Source organism: Poeciliopsis prolifica, unplaced genomic scaffold, assembly GCF_027474105.1.
Source record: "Poeciliopsis prolifica strain line A6 unplaced genomic scaffold, Auburn_PproV2 SCAFFOLD009, whole genome shotgun sequence".
NCBI classification, from domain to species: Eukaryota; Metazoa; Chordata; class Actinopteri; order Cyprinodontiformes; family Poeciliidae; genus Poeciliopsis; species Poeciliopsis prolifica.
This window is the reverse complement of record NW_026562384.1, coordinates 10,894,640-10,917,500: the sequence shown is the minus strand read 5'-3', so window position 1 is coordinate 10,917,500 and position 22,861 is coordinate 10,894,640. Positions and strand designations below refer to the sequence as shown.

At 39.0% G+C, this 22,861-nt stretch overlaps 3 protein-coding genes and 1 pseudogene across 5 annotated transcripts in view; all 4 read right to left on the bottom strand.

Moving 5' to 3' along the window:
* Positions 1 to 22,861, bottom strand: part of LOC129362983 (protocadherin alpha-C2-like) — a 181,209-nt gene that overhangs the window by 139,563 nt on the left and 18,785 nt on the right. The window contains exon 1 of one of the 3 annotated variants that reach the window (XM_055034887.1): positions 10,660 to 13,067. The exons of the other annotated variants lie outside the window; for them this stretch is intronic. Coding sequence (XP_054890862.1) covers positions 10,660 to 13,008 — 2,349 coding nt within the window. The 5' untranslated portion in view covers positions 13,009 to 13,067. Of the gene's footprint in view, positions 1 to 10,659; positions 13,068 to 22,861 lie in introns of those variants that run through there. 3 annotated transcript variants of the gene reach the window in all.
* Positions 4,363 to 6,887, bottom strand: LOC129363001 (protocadherin alpha-3-like; annotated as a pseudogene).
* LOC129362689 (protocadherin alpha-8-like) lies at positions 14,598 to 17,121 on the bottom strand. The gene is made up of 2 exons (XM_055034396.1): positions 14,655 to 17,121; positions 14,598 to 14,610 (listed from the first exon to the last, which is right to left on the bottom strand). Exons 1-2 carry the CDS (start codon positions 17,030 to 17,032, stop codon positions 14,598 to 14,600), a joined length of 2,391 nt encoding a protein of 796 aa, XP_054890371.1. The 5' UTR covers positions 17,033 to 17,121.
* LOC129362989 (protocadherin alpha-7-like) lies at positions 18,746 to 21,845 on the bottom strand. Its single transcript, XM_055034891.1, has 2 exons — positions 19,394 to 21,845; positions 18,746 to 18,928 (listed from the first exon to the last, which is right to left on the bottom strand). Exons 1-2 carry the CDS (start codon positions 21,731 to 21,733, stop codon positions 18,791 to 18,793), a joined length of 2,478 nt encoding a protein of 825 aa, XP_054890866.1. The 5' UTR covers positions 21,734 to 21,845; the 3' UTR covers positions 18,746 to 18,790.

Below are 22,861 nucleotides of genomic sequence, written 5' to 3'. Positions count from 1 at the left end.
ACGTTCTTATCCAGTCCCAAATCCTTTGCGATGTTCCCAACAAAAGTTCCACCTTGAACCTCCTCTAAAATGGAGTATTTGAGCTGTGCAAACACCACGCTCCATAATTCGGTTAAAGCAAATAAAAGAGAAATCCAACAATGTCGCGCCCGCCGTGCATTTCCCATTCTTTGTCCCATAACAAAAAAAGATGAAGGTGCGGCAAAAAAAAAAAAAGATCCGTGTTTTAAAATCCAGAAAAAGACCCGAAAACTGTAAAGGATATATGTCTGTATAAAAGTGAATAGAATAGGATGTGTAAGTTTACCAAATGATTAGCTACCTCTGCTGTAAGCCGCGATCTAACGCACAGATTGCTTTTCGGCTGAATATGAGGGATGTGTTTCTGGATGTTACGTTGAACAAGCTCTGCAGATAACCTGACCATCACTGACACCAAGCGACTAAACATAAATATTGTATTTATTGATATTCGTGGACGTTTTCTTCGAGACAAAATATTTCTAATTTGTAGCTATTGGAGATAAGAAACCAGTATTGCAAATGCACTATAAACATAATATTGGTATTTTGCATTTCATGAAACTGAAAGGTTAGCGAGTTAAGAAAATATCAAATTATATAAAAAAAAAAAAACTTGGATCCCAGCTGTTGATAGGTGAAAAATCAACACGCATTCCCTATTTAAAAGGCGATGTGAGAAGAATAAAAAAAAACAAAGAAATGATCCAGTGATGTTGAGCTAGATATGTTCAAATTAGAAAATTTCAAGGCAAAATTGTTGATCTTACCTCTTCAGAAGTGCGTCTTCTGTCAGGAAGTACTAACGTGTTTGCGTGACTTCCAGGTACTATAGTAGATCCAATACTCATCCTCGGTCCAACTAACATGTAGCGTTTGTCTCCAGATCTGTACTGGATGCTGTGACACAGTGTCCCATCATAATTAGTCTCTTGGAGATATTTAGAGGTGTAGTCTGTGGATTTGGAGCACTGCATTGCAATTAGAACAATTATGCTGATGATAAATAGAACTGAAACTGCGCCCAAAGTGATCATCAGGAAAAAAGTCACATCATTTCCTTCATCGTCATTTGCTGCACTTTTAACATCGGAAGCTGCAAAAGCCTCTTTTGGCTCCACCAGTTTAACAATCACAGTAGCTGTTGCTGATAGTGAAACGTTGCCATTATCTTTGACCAGTATGACCAGTTTATGTTCAGCCTCGTCTGTCTCTGTGAATGAGCGAAGTGTTCTGATCTGTCCAGTGTACCGGTCCAAACCAAACAGACTGTGGTCAGTAACTTCCTGCAGTGAAAACAGCAACCAGCCATTATATCCTATACAGCGTCATAGGCTCTGACTTTAGTCACCAAGTGTCCTGCGTTCACGTTGCGTGGAATCTCCTCCACACCTTCAGCAGAACCATTGGAGCTGAGTGGATACAGGATGACTGGAGCGTTGTCGTTCTGATCCAGAATGAACACGTTCACTGTGACATTGCTGCTGAGTGACGGAGTCCCAGAATCAGTGGCGACAACTTGGAACTGGAAAGTTTTTAGCGTTTCAAAGTCAAAACTCTTTAGCGCCACGATGTCCCCGGTTTCAGAATTGACATTCAAAAAGGATGTAGGTATATTGGTTCCTTCTTTATTCCTTAAGATTAAATATGAAACAAGTGCATTACTACCTTCGTCATTATCAAGCGCTGAGACTGAAAATATTTTCTCCCCTGGTTTATTGTTTTCTGTTATATAAAAAATATACGGATCTTTATAGAATTCGGGCATATTGTCATTAATGTCAGACACAAGAACTGGTATAATCTTTTCTGATGATAAAGATGTCTGCCCTGCATCTTTCGCGATGATTCTAACATTATATTGCGCTTCCTTTTCTCTGTCCAAAATAGTTTTAGTTACTAGAGAATAAACGTTGTTTTGTAAAGAAGGAGTTAGCAAAAACGGAAGGTCTTGATTTATGTAACACATAACTTTTCCGTTCAGACCAGAATCAGCATCTTTTACACTAATCAACGCCACTGTTGTCCCGGGCTTTGAGTCTTCTGGGATCGCATGAAAAAATGACGTCACTTCTATGTTTGGTTCATTGTCATTCACATCAACCACATTAATTACCACCGTTTTATCTGTCTTTAGTGTGGCTGCGCCGCTGTCAGATGCCTGAACATCAACTTCATATCTGCCGCATTCTTCAAAATCCAACGCTCCAGTCACAACAATGACACCAGTCCCTGGATCTAAACTAAAACGTTCACGTACCCGTGCATCCACGTGATTTCCGAATGAATACATAACGTCTCCGTTCGAACCCTCATCTAAATCTGTTGCGCTAACTTGAATCACGGTCGTACCAACAGGGGAGTTTTCCTTAATTGACACAGTGTATGATTCCTGGCTGAACACGGGCGCATTGTCATTAACATCGGAAACATTAACAACTATTGTCATGTTACCAGATCGTGGAGGTTTACCTCCATCTAATGCTGTCAGAAGTAACACATGACTTTTCACTGATTCTCTGTCAAGGGGCTTTTCGAGAACTAAACTAGGTGTTTTACGGTCTTCGCCCCGATCTTTCACCTCTAAACGGAAATGTCCATTTTGACTCAGCTTATATTGCTGAACAGAAAATAAGCCACTGTCAGCATCACGTGCCTCTTGCAACTGAAATCTCGAGCCTGGCAGCGCAGATTCAGAAATGTCCAACGTACTTTCATTATGTGCGAAAACTGGCGCATGATCATTTACATCCAATATCTCCACGGCAACGTGATGGATTTCCAGCGGGTTTTGAAGCACTGCTTTTAAATCAAGCACACAAACCTTGCTTCGATCACATATTTCCTCTCGATCAAATTTTCTGTCCACATACAAGACGCCGTCATTTTGGTTTACCCCAAAGAGAGGCTCTGTAGATCCGTACACAATGCGGATGCCCCTCTGTTTCATTGTACTCTTGTCGAGACCTAAATCCTTCGTGATATTTCCAACAGCTGTCCCCTCTTTAACTCCCTCGAAGACAGAATATCGAAACTGTGCTGAAGAGCTGCTCCAAAATGAAAACAAAGTCATCATGAATGGCATCCATGTTATCCACCCGCTCCGTGTTTTAGGCCGCCTTTGTTCCATGTTGAAGATCTGCTAAAGTAAAAATATCATGAGATCCTTTACAAACAACGACTTTCATGTGCTAATATGGAATTCCCGCAACACGATAAAAATGCAACTGCTCTCTGGTAGAGAGTTTTCATACAAAATCACAGCCCGCGTATAGAGCAAGTGCTCATCTTCTGGGGAGAAAGAGGATGGGTCTGGTGGAAATCACCACAAAAGCTGGACATATTACTTGTCCTTATACTGACACCAAGTGATCCTCAGCGAAACTACAGTTACTCAATTTAAGATAAATTATAACAGATGTAGGTATCCAAATGCTAAACGTTTGATGGAACAAGTGCCAAATGTTTGTTGGCCCAAACAGTGAAAATGATCCCAAAATTTGAGCACGTCTTTATACATCCGCCATGACATCCGCTCAAACTTTGGAAGAAAAGTGAAGGAGCGCGCGCCATCAATCATATCCTCACCACGGACAGCAGTTTTCATGGTTGTGCAACAGACATCTGAACAACAAAAAAGTAAATAATAGAAATACAAATAAAAAAGGAAACTGTAGAGTAATTCGCATTGTTCACACCATAACTGAATGTCCATTAATGCTTACAATTGTGCAACCTAAACATATATCAACCAAAACGCAAACATATAATAGTCTAAAATATTGCACTGCAATGAATAGTAGCACAAACATATTATTGTTGTCCAAATAGCAAGAGTGGAATTTATTTGAAATTGTTGTGACGTAGTGTCAAGAGAACATGATCGTTTTTCAAAATTCAATTTTAATATATTCATTCGGTCATTCTCTATCAGCAAAGCAGATAATTAATTCATAAAAAGGAAAATGGCAATAAACACGTTTGTTGAGGATTTTTACCCATGTTGCTGGATTTTGTAAACTGACCACTAAAGGGCTTCAGTCAGAAGCAATGCTGGTCATCAAGTGTTTAAATAGGTTCAATGAAGGATTATGTCAATGATCTCAATAAAGTTAATTATCAATGACTGCTGCACCGGTCTCAACAGTAAAGAAAAAACAGATCAGCTGACGAACATCAAGAAGAAAATAAACGGAAAAACCTTCAAAATAAAAGGAAGCACTTCAAAATAAAAGCATAGATATATGACATTGAACTACTTGAAGAATTAATAACAACGTTATTTGGAGAATTAAAGGGTATATATGGGTGTAACCTATGAAAATACCTCGACAACACCGTTTATCTCACCTCATCAGATGTTCTCCTCCTGTCAGGTAACACCAACGTGTTTGCATGACTTCCGGGAACTATAGTAGATCCAATACTCATCCTGGGTCCAACTAACATGTAGCGTTTATCTCCAGATCTGTACTGGATGCTGTGACACAGTGTCCCATCATAATTAGTCTCTTGGAGATATTTAGAAGTGTATCTGTGGATTTGGAGCACTGCATTGCAATCAGCACGATGATACTGATGATAAATAGAACTGAAACTGCGCCCAAAGTGATCATCAGGTAAAACGTCACATGATTTTCCTCGTCATCCATTGCCGCACTTTTAACATCAGAAGCTGCAAAAGCCTCTTTTGGCTCCACCAGTTTCACAATCACAGTAGCTGTTGCTGATAGTGAAACGTTGCCATTATCTTTGACCAGTATGACCAGTTTATGTTCAGCCTCGTCTGTCTCTGTGAATGAGCGAAGTGTTCTGATCTGTCCAGTGTATCGGTCCAAACCAAACAGACTGTGGTCAGTAACTTCCTGCAGTGAAAACAGCAACCAGCCATTATATCCTATATCAGCGTCATAGGCTCTGACTTTAGTCACCAAGTGTCCTGCGTTCACGTTGCGTGGAATCTCCTCCACACCTTCAGCAGAACCATTGGAGCTGAGTGGATACAGGATGACTGGAGCGTTGTCGTTCTGATCCAGAATGAACACGTTCACTGTGACGTTGCTGCTGAGTGACGGAGTCCCAGAATCAGTGGCGACAACTTGGAACTGGAAAGTTTTCAGAGTTTCAAAATCGAAACTTTTCAGCGCCACGATTTCCCCGGTTTCAGAATTGACATTCAAAAAAGATGTCACAGTGTGTTCATTAGCTGTAGTTCTCATAAAACTATATGCAATTAGAGAATTTTCTTCTTCATCCCCGTCTTCTGCTCGCACCGAAAACACAGAGGCTCCTGGTGGGTTATTTTCTGAGATGTAAAACGCATAAGGACTCTGCAAAAACTCGGGACTGTTGTCGTTTGCATCTAAAATATTTAGACGTATTGTCCTTTGTGATGTTAATGCAGGTGTACCTGCGTCCTTTGCGATTATAGTGAGATCATAAACACATTTTTCTTCTCTGTTCAGCTCAGATTTGGTGACTACAGCAAACATGTTATCTTGAAATGATGGAATTAATTTAAAAGGCTCGTCATCAGCCACGTAGCTTATTATTTTCCCATTTACACCGGAATCTAAATCTGTGATACTAATAAGTGCCACTGTCGTTCCTGGTCTGGAGTCTTCTGAAACTGCACTTGATAGAGAGGCAATTTCAATCACAGGAGGATTGTCGTTAACGTCTCTAATTTTAATAATAACACTTTTATACGTTTTGAATGGAACACTTCCTTTATCAGAGGCCTGTATATCAATATCATAACTGTCTTTTTCTTCAAAGTCCACGTGTCCTTTGACAGTGATCTCCCCTGTAACAGAGTCGATACTAAATAGTTCTTTAATTTGATCTTTGACGTCACTGCCAAATGAATAAACTACTTCCCCATTAAGTCCTGCATCCATATCTGTTGCATTCACTTGGATCACTGTGGTTCCCAAAGGAGCGTTTTCCTGCAACGACTCCGAATATTTTTCTTTGGTGAATATTGGCATGTTGTCATTCACATCAATTACATCTATGCATATTTCAACCGTGCCTGTCTTTGGTGGAGTTCCACCGTCAATAGCTCTAAGCACAAATTTATAACTATCTTTGGCCTCTCTGTCCAGCTGCCTCTGTAACTGCAATATCGGTGTTTTGCCATCTCTACCGCGATCTTTGATTTCTAGCCGAAAATGATCATTCTGACTGATTGTGTACTGCTGGACCGCGTTAATACCGCCATCTGGATCATGGGCCATTTGTAGCTGGTACTGTGCTCCCGGTAATGCAGATTCTGAGATCTCCAGTCGCTGTGTGTTCTCGGGGAATTTGGGAGAGTGGTCGTTTAAATCGGCTATCTCAACTGTTACATAATGTATTTCCAGCGGATTTTCCAGCACTGTTTTGAGATTGATCAAGCATGCCTTATTATCTTTACATACTTGCTCTCGATCTATTTGCTGCCTGGTATACATGATCCCGTCGTTCTCATTTACCGTAAAAAGAGGTTCATTCAATCCAGACATAATACGGAATCCCCTCCTTTTCATCACAGTCACGTCTATTCCCAAATCCTTTGCTATATTTCCAACAAGACTTCCCTCTTTAAGCTCCTCTGATATCGTGTATCTCAGCTGCGCCGAAGCAGAATAGGCAAATGAAAGCAAAATCCAAACGATGAATATTGCGTGTCGGTGTTGCCAATAATCCCGTCCTCTTTGTTTCATATCGTCCTTTGGAAAAAAGAATCCACTTGCGCCCATGATTCTCCAGTTAGGTTGTTATCATGACCACACGAAACAAATTATTTCCTGGGTATAAAGTATGACAAAAAAACAACTAAACTGGTCCCCTTTCAGTTCCGCGGACACCTTCAGCAAAATGCTTTGCCCGAATGAAAATAATAATTTCTACATCCAAGCGAGGACGCTGGGGCGGTATCCTGCTTTATGTTGTTAATATACCGCCACCTTGTGAAAAGCACATGTATTCATCAATTGATTAAAGGATTTGCTGATGTGAGAATATATATATATAATATATATTATATATATATATATATATATATATATATATATATATATATATATATATATATATATATATATAATATAATATATATATAATATATATATATATATAAACAGTTCAAATAATTTTCTACTTGTAAATTTGCTAAGGAATTTATGACAAGAAAAAAATCAAGAAAAATTCTACATGTCTTCTCAAACTTGGAGTGCATAAATAATGATGTTCTTACCTCTTCAGATGTTCTTCTCCTGTCAGGAAGCACCAGTGTATTTGCATGACTTCCGGGTACTATAGTAGATCCAATACTCATTCTGGGTCCAACTAACATGTAGCGTTTGTCTCCAGATCTGTACTGGATGCTGTGACAAAGTGTCCCATCATAATTAGTCTCTTGGATATATTTAGAAGTGTAGTCTGTGGATTTGGAGCACTGCATTGCAATCAGCACGATGATACTGATGATAAATAGAACTGAAACTCCGCCCAAAGTGATCATCAAGTAAAACGTGACATCATTACCCTCGTCATCATTTGCTGCACTTTTAACATCAGAAGCTGCAAAAGCCTCTTTTGGCTCCACCAGTTTCACAATCACAGTAGCTGTTGCTGATAGTGAAACGTTGCCATTATCTTTGACCAGTATGACCAGTTTATGTTCAGCCTCGTCTGTCTCTGTGAATGAGCGAAGTGTTCTGATCTGTCCAGTGTATCGGTCCAAACCAAACAGACTGTGGTCAGTAACTTCCTGCAGTGAAAACAGCAACCAGCCATTATATCCTATATCAGCGTCATAGGCTCTGACTTTAGTCACCAAGTGTCCTGCGTTCACGTTGCGTGGAATCTCCTCCACGCCTTCAGCAGAACCATTGGAGCTGAGTGGATACAGGATGACTGGAGCGTTGTCGTTCTGATCCAGAATGAACACGTTCACTGTGACGTTGCTGCTGAGTGACGGAGTCCCAGAATCAGTGGCGACAACTTGGAACTGGAAAGTTTTCAGAGTTTCAAAGTCGAAACTCTTTAGCGCTGCTATTTGTCCATTTTCTGAGTTGATATTTAAAAATGCTGTCACATCGTGTTTACTTCCTTCTCTCACAATATAATAGGAAATGGCTGCATTTTCGTTCACATCAATGTCTGTCGCGCTTACAGAAAATACGGTTGTCCCAGCAACATTATTTTCTGATAAATAAAACTGCAATGGACTTTTTTCGAAACGAGGACTGTTGTCATTCACATCGGAAACCTGAATAATGATTGTTTTCACCGTAGATAAGGTTGGATTACCGCAATCACAGGCTTGTATTAATATTTCGTAAAGAGAAACCTTCTCTCTATCTAAATGTTCTTTTGTTACAAGTGAATACATGTTTTCCTTGTAGGACGGCTTCAGTTCAAAAGGTACATCATTAAGTATGCGTGAAATAATCTTTCCATTAAGGCCAGAGTCTTTATCTGTTACACTGATAAGAGAAATTGCTGTTCCAGGTTTTGAATCTTCTGATATTGTATTTGAAAGAGATGTAACATCTATCTTTGGTGAGTTATCGTTTACATCTTTTATCTTTACAACCACTCTACACCTCCCTGTTAACGGAGGCGTTCCCTTGTCTGATGCTTCAATGTCAATATTGTAGCTTTCTGATTCCTCAAAGTCCAAAGCTGCTTTTAATTTGATTTGACCTGTTAACTTCTCCAATTCAAATATGCTATATATTTTAGGTGCCAATGTTTTGGCAATATTGTACTCAATTTCTCCGTTTGTTCCCTCGTCAGGATCTGTTGCATTAACAGTTGTAACAATAGTTTCTGTTGTAGCATTTTCATATATCTGTACTTGATAAACGTCCTGGCTGAACGATGGACGATTATCGTTAATATCAAGCACAGTGACTGAAACATTAAGTGTTCCTGATCTCGGAGGTTTTCCTCCATCTATTGCTGTAACAAACAGTGCAAGTTTCTTACTTTTTTCTCGATCTAGGGGCTTCTTTAACACTAAAAATGGTATTTTGTCCTCATCGTTTTGACTTAGATCTATATCAAAATATTCATTTGATGATAGCGCGTATGATCGTATTGAATTCACTCCTGCATCGGGGTCACGGGCCGCTTGAAGCTGAAATCGTGTGCCGAGTGAAGCATGCTCTGCTATTTGAATGTGTTGCTCCGTTTTTGTAAAATTTGGGGAGTGATCATTCACATCTTTAATTTCAACAGCAACGTAGTGCATCTCTAAGGGATTTTCCACAATAATTTTTAGCTCCGTTACGCATGCGCCCTCGCCGTGACATAGCTCTTCTCTATCAAATTTTCTACGAACCTCCAAGGCACCGGTATCCACGTTCACACCAAAAAGTGCGCTTTCTGATCCGGAAACAACTCGTAGCCGACGATCGGTTAAATGTGATTTCTCCAGACCAAGATCCTTCGCAATATTTCCAATGACGGTTCCCTCTTTAACCTCCTCCGGAACGGAGTACCTCAGTTCAGCCGCAGTCTGCTTCACGAAAATCAGGAGAAGGTGTACAAGAAAAACACGCAAGAAATGCCCACGCGATAGTTTCAAGTTTGCCATCGTCATTCAGCCTCACATTCACTCCAGGTGTAATATTTATGGCGATGATTTTTTCTCTTAAGCAAACTCCGTCATGAGACGCTACGTCTCTCGTTCTTTCATCAAAAATGCTCTGTGTGGTGGAACAGCAAACAAAAGGCTTGGTCTGGGTATGGAGTGTCTCTGCAGGTTTGAATGTATTACAACGACACCTTGTGGACAACATAGTTTATTTGTTTATTTTATGAAAACTGCTCAGTGGCAAAGCTTTGTCTCTTCTGCGTTCAGAAAAATCAACATTTCTAGACAACTGGTCAACCGTGCATTAGTTCAGTTAATAAACAGGAATCATGTCGGGCAAGCTCTTTGCATAGTTGTGACTTGAACATCGTTCTTTTACATTAACAACAGATAACCATATATTCTATCTCCTTGATAACATAATAAAACATCGCCCAGTTCCGTGAAAAATTCCACTCATCTTAGTCTATGTACCTATTATCTGCCAGTCTTTGTTCCAATGAGCATATTGAATTCAGCACCATGGACAGCAAACGACCCCATTTCCGCAGTCAGCTCACTGCACACAAATGCCTTCTGAGGATTTAAAATTATTTCAGTTTACAAACTTACTGCAAACAACCCAGATTATGTAGAAACTACCAAAAAAAGTGAAAATACACCAAATATTTTACACAATACTAAAAAAAATTTAAAAGTTATTTGGGGGCAACAATATTTTTATGCACATAAAACGTTATCAATATAAAAAATAAAAATAAAAAAGATGAGGAAACAAGAAAGTATCTACAACAAAAAAGAGACAAAAAAAACTTTTTAATCTCTAGAATTAGAAACAACCCACTCAAGTTCTCATACTTAGGATTATTAGTAAGTCAGGAAGAAATCAACTTATGACACACACGCATATACAAAATAAACAAATGGGCTATTACTAATATTCAAATAAAACGAAAAAGTCTGAAAATGTATAATACAATAAAAAAAAATAAAAAAACAGCAGCAACGAAAGATTAATATAAAACAATAATTTCAAGTAAATGTCTTACCTCTTCAGACGTTTTCCTTCTGTCAGGTAACACCAAAGTATTTGCATGACTTCCAGGTACTATAGTAGATCCAATGCTCATCCTGGGTCCAACTAACATGTAGCGTTTGTCTCCAGATCTGTACTGGATGCTGTGACACAGTGTCCCATCATAATTAGTCTCTTGGACATATTTAGAAGTATAGTCTGTGGATTTGGAGCACTGCATTGCAATCAGCACGATGATACTGATGATAAATAGAACTGAAACTCCGCCCAAAGTGATCATCAGGTAAAAAGTCACATAATTTTCCTCTTCATCCTTTGCTGCATTTTTAACATCAGAAGCTGCAAAAGCTTCTTTTGGCTCCACCAGTTTCACAATCACAGTAGCTGTTGCTGATAGTGAAACGTTGCCATTATCTTTGACCAGTATGACCAGTTTATGTTCAGCCTCGTCTGTCTCTGTGAATGAGCGAAGTGTTCTGATCTGTCCAGTGTACCGGTCCAAACCAAACAGACTGTGGTCAGTAACTTCCTGCAGTGAAAACAGCAACCAGCCATTATATCCTATATCAGCGTCATAGGCTCTGACTTTAGTCACCAAGTGTCCTGCGTTCACGTTGCGTGGAATCTCCTCCACACCTTCAGCAGAACCATTGGAGCTGAGTGGATACAGGATGACTGGAGCGTTGTCGTTCTGATCCAGAATGAACACGTTCACTGTGACGTTGCTGCTGAGTGACGGAGTCCCAGAATCAGTGGCGACAACTTGGAACTGGAAAGTTTTCAGAGTTTCAAAGTCGAAACTCTTTAGCGCTGCTATTTGTCCATTTTCTGAGTTGATATTTAAAAATGCTGTCACATCGTGTTTACTTCCTTCTCTCACAATAAAATAGGAAATGGCTGCATTTTCGTTCACATCAATGTCTGTCGCGCTTACAGAAAATACGGTTGCCCCAGCAACATTATTTTCTGATAAATAAAACTGCAATTGACTTTTTTCGAAACGAGGACTGTTGTCATTCACATCGGAAACCTGAATACTGATTGTTTTCACCGTAGATAAGGTTGGATTACCGCAATCACTGGCTTGTATTAATATTTCGTAAAGAGAAACCTTCTCTCTATCTAAATGTTCTTTTGTAACAAGTGAATACATGTTTTCCTTGTAGGACGGCTTCAATTCAAAAGGTACATCATTAAGTATGCGTGAAATAATCTTTCCATTAAGACCAGAGTCTTTATCTGTTACACTGATAAGAGAAATTGCTGTTCCAGGTTTTGAATCTTCTGATATTGTATTTGAAAGAGATGTAACATCTATCTTTGGTGAGTTATCGTTTACATCTTTTATCTTTACAACCACTCTACACCTCCCTGTTAACGGAGGCGTTCCCTTGTCTGATGCTTCAATGTCAATTTTGTAGCTTTCTGATTCCTCAAAGTCCAAAGCTGCTTTTAATATGATTTGACCTGTCAACTTCTCCAATTCAAATATGCTATATATTTTAGGTGCCAGTGTATTAGCAATGCTGTACTCAATTTCTCCGTTTGTTCCCTCATCTGGATCTGTTGCATTAACAGTTGTAACAATAGTTCCTACTGAAGCATTTTCATATATATGTACTTGATAAACCTCCTGGCTAAAGGATGGACGATTATCGTTACTATCAAGCACAGTGACTGAAACATTAAGTGTTCCTGATCTCGGAGGTTTTCCTCCATCTATTGCTGTAACAAACAATACAAGCTTCTTATGTTGTTCTCTGTCTAGAGGCTTCTTTAACACTAAAAATGGTATTTTGTCTTCATCGCTTTGGCTTAGATCTATAACAAAATAGTCATTTGATGATAACGCGTATGATCGTATTGAATTCACTCCTGCATCGGGGTCCCGGGCCATTGGCAGCTGAAATCGTGTCCCTAAGGCAGTGTGTTCAGCTATTTGAAAACGTTGCTCCGTTTTTGTAAAATTTGGGGGATGGTCATTGATATCCGTAATTTCAACAGCAACGTGGTGCATCTCCAACGGATTTTCAACAATAATTTTGAGCTCCACGAGGCATGCGCCTTCACCATGACAAAGCTCCTCTCTGTCAAATTTTCTACGCACCTGTAATGCTCCATTTTCCAAATTAACATCAAACAACGTGTTTTCAGATCCCGAAACAACACGGAGCCGTCGATCACTTAAATGTGATTTCTCCAGACCGAGATCCTTCGCAATATTTCCAATCACGGTTCCCTCTTTCACTTCTTCTGGAACAGAGTACCTCAGTTGAGCCGCAGCCTGCTGCGCAAAAATCAGCAGAAAATGTAAAAGAAAAACGTGCCAATCGCAGTCGCTCGAAAGCTTCCAGTTTCCCATCGTTAATAAGCCTCACATGCGCTCGTGGTGTATCATTTGCGACGATTATTATGATCTATATTAAATCCCGACACGGATTCTTAAATCTCCCGTTCTTTCATCAAAAGTGCCGTGTGTGGTGGAAGAGCAAACAAAAGACTTGGTCTGATAAGGGAGCCTCTGCGGTGACGTGGTTATATTGCAGCGACACCTTGTGGACAAACATGGTTTATCGTGTCTGTGGGAACTGCAAACTAACACGGCTTTGTTTTCTTTCCTTTCATTAAACACACTCATTGAGGCAACAAGTGAACAATGAAATTCCTCAGACATTAAACCTACATCATTGCGGGTGAATGTCTGCTTTGTTATGACCTGAACAGCTTATAATATAACGCACACAAAAAAACATTGAGGACTCAGTGTGTTTTGTAAAATATTTTACTCAAACCAAATCTATATAAACTACTCTTTCTCTCTCCAACACTGTTTTCGAAAAAAGCAATTGAAATCAGCACCACGGACAGCTAATCATGCTCTTTCCACACTATCTACCCGGTGAACCTAAATATGTTCTGGTAAAGCATTGAAGTGCTTTAGCCTTTCGTGAAATAGCTACATTATATAGTAACTGATAGGAAGCATGACTGTACGACAAAATGTTTGTTTACACATTTCTAAAGAAAAAAAAAAGCAAACAAAAAAAATACTAACTTCAATGTTTTGTGGTTAACAAGACAGATTTATCAAGCAAGATCTAGAATACGGTGACAAATATGTATTTAGAACACAATTTAGAAACAACTGAACAATGTTTAAAATTACATACATTTTTAGTAAATGTTAAAAACATAAACTTTTCTGTAAGTGCTTTAAGCTACATCATATTGTTTTAAAAAGCACTCAATGATTCTGTTAGCTGCCAAAAAAAGCCTGAACTGAGAGGTATGCATATGTAAAAATGGAAATGAATACTGACAGACTATTCATTTAAAGAGCATAAATTCCAAGTCTAAAACTTTCTTAGTCCTAATTTATTATTGCAATAAATTTATGAAGTGAATCAGTCACAAGAGAAGTCGATGAGTGAAAGGAGTCAAAACTAAAATAAGCCAAAGTTTCCAATTGAACGAGCTAGTACTTCAGATGCTCTTCTTCTTTCTGGTCGTACCAGTATATTGCATGAATTTTCAATACTATAGTACATTGCATGCTCATCTGGGGTTCAACTAACACGTAGTTTGCCTGCGAATCTAAACTGTATTCTGTAACACAATGTTCTATCTTAGTTAATCAACTAAACTGGTCCCGTTTCAGTTCTCCAGACATCATCAACAAAATGCGAAACTTGAAAGAAGGAGATGGTTTCTGCATCTCATAACAGGCAGAGGAGAATGTAAAAAGCATTATACTGTCAGTGTACCGACACCTTGAGAGAAACACACAAAACTATCTATTAAAGGAAAAGGAGTAGTGTAAATAACTCTTCAATCTTTAATCAAATAGTTTTTTTTTTGTTTGTTTTTTAATCAATACCAAGGAACAGCAATAGACCCAGAATGCATTGAAATAAAAGTGATAGAATTTTAAAAATATTATTTTGGTTCTCATCAAAACAGATCACTGAAACCAAGTCAAACAAAAAAACACAGCATTTCTTTCCAAACTTGTTATGCATTAATAGAGATGTTCCTACCTCTTCAGATGTTCTTCTCCTGTCAGGTAGCACAAGTGTATTTGCATGACTTCCAGGTACTATAGTAGATCCAATACTCATTCTGGGTCCAACTAACATGTAGCGTTTGTCTCCAGATCTGTACTGGATGCTGTGACACAGTGTCCCATCATAATTAGTCTCTTGGACATATTTAGAAGTATAGTCTGTGGATTTGGAGCACTGCATCGCAATCAGAACAATGATACTGATAATAAATAAAACTGAAACTGCGCCCAAAGTGATCATCAGATAAAAAGTCACATCATTTCCCTCATCGTCACTTGCTGCACTTTTAACATCAGAAGCTGCAAAAGCCTCTTTTGGCTCCACCAGTTTCACAATCACAGTAGCTGTTGCTGATAGTGAAACGTTGCCATTATCTTTGACCAGTATGACCAGTTTATGTTCAGCCTCGTCTGTCTCTGTGAATGAGCGAAGTGTTCTGATCTGTCCAGTGTATCGGTCCAAACCAAACAGACTGTGGTCAGTAACTTCCTGCAGTGAAAACAGCAACCAGCCATTATATCCTATATCAGCGTCATAGGCTCTGACTTTAGTCACCAAGTGTCCTGCGTTCACGTTGCGTGGAATCTCCTCCACACCTTCAGCAGAACCATTGGAGCTGAGTGGATACAGGATGACTGGAGCGTTGTCGTTCTGATCCAGAATGAACACGTTCACTGTGACGTTGCTGCTGAGTGACGGAGTCCCAGAATCAGTGGCGACAACTTGGAACTGGAAAGTTTTTAGCGTTTCAAAGTCGAAACTCTTTAGCGCTGCTATTTGTCCATTTTCTGAGTTAATATTTATAAATGCCGTCACATCGTGTTTACTTCCTTCTCTCACAATATAATAGGAAATGGCTGCATTTTCGTTCACATCAATGTCTGTTGCGCTTACAGAAAATACGGTTGCCCCAGCAACATTATTTTCTGATAAATAAAACTGCAATGGACTTTTTTCGAAACGAGGACTGTTGTCATTCACATCGGAAACCTGAATACTGATGGTTTTCACCGTAGATAATGTTGGATTACCGCAATCAGTGGCTTGTATTAATATTTCGTAAAGAGAAACCTTCTCTCTATCTAAATGTTCTTTTGTTACAAGTGAATACATGTTTTCCTTGTAGGATGGCTTCAATTCAAAAGGTACATCATTAAGTATGCGTGAAATAATCTTTCCATTAAGACCAGAGTCTTTATCTGTTACACTGATAAGAGAAATTGCTGTTCCAGGTTTTGAATCTTCTGATATTGTATTTGAAAGAGATGTAACATCTATCTTTGGTGAGTTATCGTTTACATCTTTTATCTTTACAACCACTCTACACCTCCCTGTTAACGGAGGCGTTCCCTTGTCTGATGCTTCAATATCAATTTTGTAAATTTCAAATTCCTCAAAATCAAGAAGTGCTTTTAATTTAATTTCCCCTGTTAATGAGTTAATTTCAAATGTTTCATGTATTTTTGGTTGTAAAGCCTTTGCAATACCGTATTTAATTTCTCCGTTATTTCCCTCGTCTGGATCTGTTGCAGAAACTTGTGCAACAACAGTGCCAACTGATACATTTTCATTTATCTCTACTTGGTAAACGTCCTGGCTAAAGGATGGACGATTATCGTTAATATCAAGCACAGTGACTGAAACATTAAGTGTTGCTGATATCGGAGGTTTTCCTCCATCAATTGCTGTTACTAACAGTATAAGTTTCTTTCTTTTTTCTCTGTCCAGTGGCTTCTTTAGAACTAAAAATGGTATTTTGTCTTCGTCACTTTGACTTACGTCTATATCAAAATAATCATTTGATGATAACGTGTAGGCGCGGATTGAATTCACGCCTATATCGAGGTCAGTTGCCGCTAGCAGCTGAAATCGTGATTCGACAGCCGTATGTTCTGCTATTTCAAAATGTTGCTGTTTATCTAGAAAATTCGGGGAGTGATCGTTTACATCTGCAACTTCCACAACAACGTGGTGCATTTCTAGCGGGTTTTCAACAATGATCTTTAGCTCCATTAAGCATGCACCATCACCGTGACATAGCTCTTCTCTGTCAATTTTTCTACGAACCTGCAAGGCGCCAGTATTCGTATTAACATTGAAAAAAGCATTTTCAGATCCCGAAACAATACGCAGGCGTCGATCGGTTAAATGTACTTTCTCCAGACCAAGATCCTTGGCAATATTTCCAATGACGGTTCCCTCTTTCACCTCCTCCGGAACGGAGTACCTCAGTTCAGCCGCAGCTTGCTTCGTGAAAATCAGTAGAAAGTGTAAAAGAAAAACAGCCCAACTGTGGTCATTCGATCGGCTCCAGGTCGCCATTATTTCACAGCATATTACGTTTTTCTCTGTTTGTCCATGGATTAATTTTCTAATTCAGATTGTGCACTAGGATTGCTTTAATTCTTCCATCCGATCCACCATCCGCCGTGCAAACAAAAGATTTGATGACAGACAGTCTAGGGACAGTCTAAATCAGGAATGTTGTATTGCAACGACACCAAGTGGACATTACAGATCAGTTTTTGAATAATCTTTGAGTCCTGTAATATGCTGCTGAAAGGTATGCGTTATGCAGATCCAAAAGTCAAGACAGGAATACAACCACGTAACATTCTAGTTAGTCTAGTTAATGCATAAAGCCAAAAATATATCTTTCTTATTACCTTAATATGCGTGTTTTGTTTTTTTTTTGTTTTGTTTTTATGTACAACTTGGAATATGTCTTCAACTTGCAATACCAGCGACGCACGCATTTCAGTTAAGTTTCAATCTGCCAGAAAACCATGTGGAAAAAATATATATATGTGAAATGCAAACCGTCTTTCATTTTAACCTCCTTGCAATTAAGTAATTCAGCATCAGACACAACTAAATACTCTTATTACACAGATGTGTTTCTCCACTAGTGCGCTACTTGATCATTTAAGCAATCGTTACAGTAAAAAAATCTATTAAAATAAAATAAGATAAAATAAAAAATGTAAGGTGTATTTTTGGATTCTGTTTGAAAATGCACCTTGATGCATTGAAGTCTCCTTAAAACGTAAAAAAAATGTTTTACAACTGTTCATTGAAATCTGCCGGAAGGATTTAAAAATAATTACATCTACACTTCAAGGACGTGAAAAATGTGAAAAACGAAACTTCAGGACCTATCAGCAACCTTTTCAGGGAAGAATAGACTTCCAGAAGCAATAAGAGACTTTTACGGTGTTCTGACCCGAGTCCACCCGGCCAGATTCAGCTCTATTAGGACATCCTGCTCGGCTCTTGACTGTTTTCTACTCACTTCCGGGGTAATACAAACCGAGTGAATCCACAAATTGCATCCAAGAGATTTGACTGACAGCAGACTCAACGCACGGATTGACCCGTGATATTGGTCGTAGCAGAATCCAAACAACAACATATCAACCATAACAATGGACGATTTTAAATACCGTTTGATATCACAGAACTGCTCAGTGTGACGCAGTATTATTATAAATTTAATATGGAACGAAAAAATATAGGCTAACCTGAACCATTTTCTTTATGTTTGAGTCAGTAGTGGATTCCTATAAAACGTAATGAAAAAAATGCGCTCGTTTGAGCTCTTCAAAACTACAACTTTCTCCATTGCTGCAAACATACTCGGAGAATCGACTTCATCTTTTGCGCCCTCACATCCCTCCCGAGTTCCTGCCCACTTTACAACGTAACAGAGCGTCACGGTGACGCGCCAGCCGAACCAGGTATTTACCAGATACAGTGAAACTTGCCATTGGAGAATCAACTTAAATCGCGTTTTACGTGGCCGTGAAAATCAGAAATCTATTTGAATAAAACTTTATAGTGAAAAAACTATTACAACCAAGTCAGACTGTACGGTGCAAAGTGAATAGTCTTCAACATGAAAAAGCAAGTGAAGTCTTCAGATATGAAAATGCACTGTAAAAAAGATGAAGAAAATGATTATCGAAAAATTAAACACTTAACTGATCATCAGTTAACACAAAACATCTTTATTCTCGTCAACCTTTGCTGCAGACCAAAAAAAGCCAGGTTTATGATTACAGTCGCTTTTCAGAGTGAGCGCTACCACTGTCTTGCATTTGTATGATCCGTTCTTGTTCCGTTTGATCTGTCTCTCAGACTTAATCTTGTTCCTCTTTCTCGTGCGAAGCAGTTGACTTTAGTACCACGGACAGAGTTTGACGCTATTTTCACAATTCGCTGCACCAAATACATTTTTGTTAAGGTGTTGTAACGTGCATACTAACTTCTGCACTTTACCACACCTAATGCAAAAGGATTAAACTACTTTAAAAATCTGCCTTTACAAGTTATTGGGATTTTGGTGGATAACACTGCATTCATCGATGCGCAACGAAATTGAAAGGTGGAGTGACTGTTCAAACGATAATTTCAGAATAACTGAAAATTGACAAAAATAATAATAACAATAAAATGCTGGCAAATGTAGTTTTGTGTGTTAGCAAAGTAAGACATATTTGGAAGTTTAAACCTCTGCGTATCAACAACAAGAAGATACACTTTGACAAAATTATTGATCAAAACAAAATTAAAAACATTCCATGTTATCCAAAATGATCTGATATCAACGATATAATAGCTATGTAAAAATAATAATACAGAAACCCAAATAAATAAATAAATAAATAAAAGTAAATTGCCTACCTCTTCTGATGTTCTCCTCCGGTCAGGCAAAACAAGTGTGTTTGCATGACTTCCAGGTACTATAGTAGATCCAATACTCATTCTGGGTCCAACTAACATGTACCGTTTGTCTCCAGATCTGTACTGGATGCTGTGACACAGTGTCCCATCATAATTAGTCTCTTGGAGATATTTAGAAGTATAGTCTGTGGATTTGGAGCACTGCATTGCAATCAGCACAATGATACTGATGATAAATAGAACTGAAACTGCCCCCAAAGTGATCATCAGGTAAAACGTGACATCATTATCCTCATCATCCTTTGCTGCACTTTTAACATCAGAAGCTGCAAAAGCCTCTTTTGGCTCCACCAGTTTCACAATCACAGTAGCTGTTGCTGATAGTGAAACGTTGCCATTATCTTTGACCAGTATGACCAGTTTATGTTCAGCCTCGTCTGTCTCTGTGAATGAGCGAAGTGTTCTGATCTGTCCAGTGTATCGGTCCAAACCAAACAGACTGTGGTCAGTAACTTCCTGCAGTGAAAACAGCAACCAGCCATTATATCCTATATCAGCGTCATAGGCTCTGACTTTAGTCACCAAGTGTCCTGCGTTCACGTTGCGTGGAATCTCCTCCACACCTTCAGCAGAACCATTGGAGCTGAGTGGATACAGGATGACTGGAGCGTTGTCGTTCTGATCCAGAATGAACACGTTCACTGTGACGTTGCTGCTGAGTGACGGAGTCCCAGAATCAGTGGCGACAACTTGGAACTGAAAAGTTTTCAGAGTTTCAAAGTCGAAACTTTTAAGCGCAGATATTTGCCCGGTGTCAGAATTCACATTCAAGAAGCTTGTCACGTCATTTTGTCTGAATATATTATATATCACAGCTGCGTTTTTGTTGACGTCATTATCTGTCGCACTTACTGAGAAAATTGAAGCGCCAGCAACGTTGTTCTCTTTCAAGTAAAATTGTAACGGGTTTTGTGAGAATTGCGGTCTGTTATCATTCACATCTGATATTTGAATTCTGAGAATTTTAACCGCAGATAATGGCGGGTCGCCGCAATCCGTTCCTTTTATTGTTATCTCGTATTGTTGCTCTTTTTCTCTGTCCAGAAAATCTTTGGTGACAACGGAGTAAATGTTCTCCTTGTAGGAAGGCTTCAGCTCAAACGGCACATTGCCAGCTATCTCTACTATCACCTTTCCGTTAACACTTGAATCTTTATCCGTCACACTAACAAGTGAAATCACCGTACCAGGCTTTGAATCTTCAGAAACAGTGTCTGACAGTGACGTGACTTCTATTTCTGGAGCGTTATCATTCACGTCTTTTATCTTTATAATAACTCTGCATCTCCCTATAAGTGGAGGCTGTCCTTTGTCAGACGCTTGGACATCTAGCTTAAAGGTGTCAGAATCCTCAAAATCTAGAGCATGTTCTAGTGTTATTTCTCCACTCACGCTATCTAACCGGAATACTTCATATGCTTTACGCGGCAGTGTTTTGCTAAGGCTGTACTCTATCTCCCCATTTGTTCCTTCATCTGGATCCGTTGCGTTTAATGTTGTAAGAGTTGTGCCAACTAATGTATTTTCTTGAATTTCAATTTGATAAGTCTCTTTATTGAATGCTGGGCGGTTGTCATTACTATCAAGGACAATTATGGAAATATTAAGGGTCGCCGATTTTGGAGGTTTGCCTCCATCAGCAGCTGTTAAAATAAACACGTGCTTTTTCTTTTGTTCTCTGTCTAATGATTTTTTCAATACTAAATATGGCACTTTCTCCTCCTCACTCTGGATCACCTCAATATCAAAATGATCGTTTGACGTTAATGTGTACGTGCGGATGGAGTTTATTCCAGCGTCCGGATCACGGGCCGCGTCCAACTGAAATCTTGTTCCTAGTGATGACTGTTCTCCTATTTCAAACGTTTGTTCGTTTTCAGAAAAGCTGGGATAATGATCATTCACATCTGCTATTTCGACAACAACATGATGCATTTCCAAGGGATTTTCAACGAGAATTTTCAGCTCCATTAGGCATGCGCCACTGCCGTGACAAATTTCCTCTCTGTCAATTTTTCTACGAACCTGCAGAGCGCCATTGTCTGAATTCACCTCAAAATATGCCTCCTTGGATCCAGGCACAACACGAAACCGACGATCAACTAACGAGGCTTTATCCAAACCAAGATCTTTTGCGATATATCCCACAGCGGTTCCATCTTTCGCCTCCTCTGGGATGGAGTACCTCAGTTCAGCCAGAACTTGTTCCGCGACAATCAGCAGTATGGTGAAATAAAAACCAAACCAGCCACGGTTAGATGATGTAAACTGTGTCTCCATTGTTTCCAGCCTCACACGTCCTTTTTTTTTCTTCTTTTATGTCAGTTCCAGTTTCCAAATCCGATCAAATATGATACCATCCGTCCCTTCCTCTTATGTTTCCGACGTCTCCGGCTATCAGCAGCCTAACAAAAGATTTTACTAGTGGGAGGAACCATGACTCTTAACGGTTTGCGGTGCTGTAGTGACACCAAGAGGGAAACATTGCATACTATTTAATTTATTCCGCTTTTAATACGATCATGCAAATTCAAAAATGTATATCATTATCCCGCGGTTAAGAAAGAAGAAAAAAAAGAGCGACAAACTTGTGTCAGAATTACAAAAATATAGCTGATATGATGCAAAATATGAAGGTTACGAGGTTAGTTACAAATTTATTTAATCAGTTTAACTCGTGATCAGAAGGCACATTGGAAATGCATAAAAGACATCAGTAGAACTAAACGAAAAAAAACACAAGTTTAACGGATCATTCAGTTTCAGCAGATATTCCCAAGAACCTCCAACATGAAATTGTTTGAAAGGTGTGTTGCACAGAATAGTTTTTACTCTAGTATTTGATGACAAAAAAAATCAAACACACAAATCAATATCTTTATGGCAGAGTAACTTATCTCTACAAATTTGCAAGGTTTTGTTGTTGTTGTTTTTTTGTTTGTTTGTTTGTTTGTTTGTTTGTTTGTTTGTTTGTTTTAAGTCACTAATTGTGTAATTTGTCCGATGGGATGCAGCAAACAATTCCAAATGAAATGAGAAATAATTACATTGCCTACCTCCTCAGATGTTCTCCTCCTGTCAGGTAGCACAAGTGTATTTGCATGACTTCCGGGTACTACAGTAGATCCAATACTCATTCTGGGTCCAACTAACATGTATCGTTTATCTCCAGATCTGTACTGGATGCTGTGACACAGTGTCCCATCATAATTAGTCTCTTGGAGATATTTAGAGGTATAGTCTGTGGATTTGGAGCACTGCATTGCAATCAGCACGATGATACTGATGATAAATAGAACAGAAACTGCGCCCAAAGTTATCATCAGATAAAACGTCACATTATCCTCCTGATTCTCCGTTGCTGGGCTTTTAACATCAGAAGCTGCAAAAGCCTCTTTTGGCTCCACC